This window comes from Octopus bimaculoides, chromosome 6, assembly GCF_001194135.2.
Source record: "Octopus bimaculoides isolate UCB-OBI-ISO-001 chromosome 6, ASM119413v2, whole genome shotgun sequence".
Classification (NCBI taxonomy): Eukaryota; Metazoa; Mollusca; class Cephalopoda; order Octopoda; family Octopodidae; genus Octopus; species Octopus bimaculoides.
This window is the reverse complement of record NC_068986.1, coordinates 11,032,215-11,035,454: the sequence shown is the minus strand read 5'-3', so window position 1 is coordinate 11,035,454 and position 3,240 is coordinate 11,032,215. Positions and strand designations below refer to the sequence as shown.

Below are 3,240 nucleotides of genomic sequence, written 5' to 3'. Positions count from 1 at the left end.
TGGGGTGTCTAGCCATAGTCTTTCTTAGGAAGCGAAACCGTTAGATATTAATTTTTTTTTCAGTATGCTTGTTTGAAGCAATCACTGCGGAAACAAACTGTTACACAGAATGTAAACAAACAGTATATGCCAGGAAAGTCCACGAAATGGTGGATCAAAGTTTGGAAAATTTGTGAAGCAAATACTGGGTACTGCTGTGGATTTAGTTTTTATACAGGGAAAATAATGTTAGTCAGTATGACCTAGGGTACAATGTGGTCTGGAATTTATCACTTCCATACCATAACCAGGGCCATATATTATTTTTTGACAGAGTTTTTTTAGCTCAGTCAAACTTGCAGTGGATTTAAGTGGATTCCAGTATTTCAGTCTATTTCACCTTTATGGTACCCCTGTTCTGTTGTGCATTAAATTCAACTGCTAATCTAGTGATGTGCACAATTCTTCTATATCAAAATTTTGTTGCATACCCAATTGAATATTAGCTGATGATTCATTTTCTATGGTAATGTTTAAACAAAATTTAAATATTTTTACATTTTACTCAGTTTACCTGTAATTAGAATCACTTTGAGACAAAAGTTATGCAATAGAATTGATTAAGAACTCTTTCTTTAATTATGTTCCAAATATCACATTAATATGTTGATAAGTAAAAAAAGTTACAGTAGTCTAAATTCATGATTATTTTAGAATTTAATTGAAACTCATGAGGGATGTATTTTGGTCAGAAATATAGCAATGAAAGGGTTAGAGAATACAAGTCTGGTGTTAGATCATTGTAAAGATTGTCCGACATCCATTTTTGAGTTACACAGGCTTTGTGAAACAGTTTTATTGAAGCACATATAGCCTTCCACTGTGTACTTCATCCAGGGTTTAACAATTATCTCTAGCACTTCAGTGTATCCAGCAGCAGTAATTCTAAGATATGAGGGGACATGATATAACCGTTACAATTGCTGGAAACTTAGTGTACATCTCTCTAGGGATGCACAGAACCACCTTTCATTTCTCCTGTTTAGAATTTTTTGTCTTGGTCAAAGTTTTTCTATTCGGAGAAGAACCAAAACATATTTGTGAGGGTTTTTGACATTAAGTAACCACTTGGCATGGAGGATTAAATAGTTCTCCTGTGTTTTCGCAAATATGAATAGGATTCTCCTTAGTACATCCAACTTGAATGTTCTCGTGCACCACAGTTCTGATAGTCCACTCTGATATCTGAAGTTGGTGACTCTCAATTGACTTTCTGGATCACCACCGATAATGCTTTGAACCCGTTGGATGAATTGCCACTTCCTTCGGTTCCAGTCCTTCCCTCAACTGAAGGAAGTAGCTGTGTACCAGCAAGAGGTTAGGGTATAACAGAGGTGCAGAGAGATAGTTGTCTTAGTATAGAGGAGCTACTGGGCCACTTAGCAGTAGTAGGAAGGGGGGAGATAGAAAGAAATAGGTGGTGTTAGAGATGTGTTGGGGTCTGCAATCTTATACCAGTATAAATAGTTCTGACCAAGAAAGGAAATTTGGTGCCAATAAAGTAGAATTCATCCTAGTCTTTTATTAACTCCTATGGAGGAAATACACACGGAAAAAAACAATGTAATTTTCCTCCACATTAGCTGGACCCTTTTGTTTGGAATCCTACATTTATTAATGTTAGATAGACTTTTCAAAAAGGCTCAACAAATATATCTTCTGTGGTTGTGTGGTAAGTAGCTTGCTTCCAAACCACATGGTTCCAGGTTCAGTCCCACTGCATGGCACTTTAGGCAAATGTCTTCTGCTATAGCCTCGGGCTAACCAAAGCCTTGTGAGTGGATTTGGTAGATAGACGGAAACTGAAAGAAGCTTGTTGTATACATGTGTGTGTCTGTGTTTACGTCCCCATAATCTAATGGTTCGGCAAAAGAGACTGACAGAATAAGTATTAGGTTTACAAAGAATAAGTCCTGGGATCGATTAGTTTGATTAAAGGCGGTGCTTCAGCATGACCGCAAATTAATATAAAGTAGCTGCAATCACTCCTGACACCAGTGCAGCTGCGTTGAGGAAACTTAATGGTTGTAGTGGTTGTTCTAGTTGAATTGTTATGACCACCACTATATGGTGCTAAACTTATACTCTGTTGTTTTCTTTTGTAGCAGCTGAATTTTTATCCCTCCACCCATCCTTAGATGGCAGTGTCAGCCCTCCACATAAGTCTTCAAAACAGGTAAGTTCAGAATTCTATATAAAGCACACACACACACAAGTTCCTATTGATTCATTGTCAACCTTACCTTATGTAGAAGCTATTTCTTATGGAAATGATATGTGAGGCTTTGCCTAAATCATTATATCTATCGTCTTCCTCATAGCAGAACAATATCTAAAAAGGCTTGTCAGACAATTATCCCTGTAGTGCATTCTTCTGGGTGGTTGGTGTTAGGAAGGGTGTCCAGCTGTGAAAAGTGTGCCAAAACAGACACAGAAGTGTGGTACAGTCTTCTGCCTGGCCAGCTCTTGTCAAACCGTCCAACCCATGCCAGAATGGAAGGCGGATATTAAATGATGATAGTGAGCAGAAATGTGGTACGGGGTCCAAGAATGCCAGTGGTTTCCATTGCCACTGGCTTGACCACCACAAACCTGTCACAGAGTCACCGATATTTGACAGTTTTCTCTTCTTGGCCTGACAATCAGTGGAGCCTGGGGTGGTAGCTGAACACACCAAGTTGCCACTGGAGGTGTCACATCATGTGGCATTCCAGATGAAAAGCCTGCCACCAGGGAAAGGAAAATTGTCATACAGTCAACCAGATTGTGCCATGTAATTCAATGTATCATATTGGGTTTTTTTTAAAAAGTACATTACTTCCTAAAAAAAATAGTTTTCATAGAGGCATAGGCATGGCTGTGTGGTAAGAAGCTTGCTTCCCAACCACATGGTTCCAGGTTCAGTCCCACTGCATGGCACCTTGGGCAAGTGTCTTCTGCGATAGCTTTGGGCTGACAAAAGCCTTGCGAGTGGATTTGGTAGACAGAAACTGAAAGAAGCCCAACATGTACACACACGTATCTCTGCGTCTGTGTGTTTATGATCACACGATTTAGCAGTTCTACAAGTACTGGTACTTAAAAAAAAAAATCGTACTGAGGTGCTCCAGCATGGCTGCAGTATAACAACTGAAACAAGTTAAAGCTGTATGTGGTTGAATGTTATGAAGCTGTCCAGGAATGCAAAAAAAAAAAAAAAAA

At 39.0% G+C, this 3,240-nt stretch overlaps 1 protein-coding gene across 5 annotated transcripts in view; it reads left to right on the top strand.

The window, feature by feature from the left end:
* LOC106870443 (UBX domain-containing protein 7) overlaps nt 1–3,240 on the top strand; it is a 65,250-nt gene that overhangs the window by 54,757 nt on the left and 7,253 nt on the right. For all 5 annotated transcript variants that reach the window (XM_052968615.1, XM_052968617.1, XM_014916535.2 and 2 more), the window contains one exon: nt 2,145–2,215. In XM_052968615.1, the coding sequence (XP_052824575.1) occupies nt 2,145–2,215 (71 nt within the window). The remainder of the gene's footprint in view (nt 1–2,144; nt 2,216–3,240) is intronic.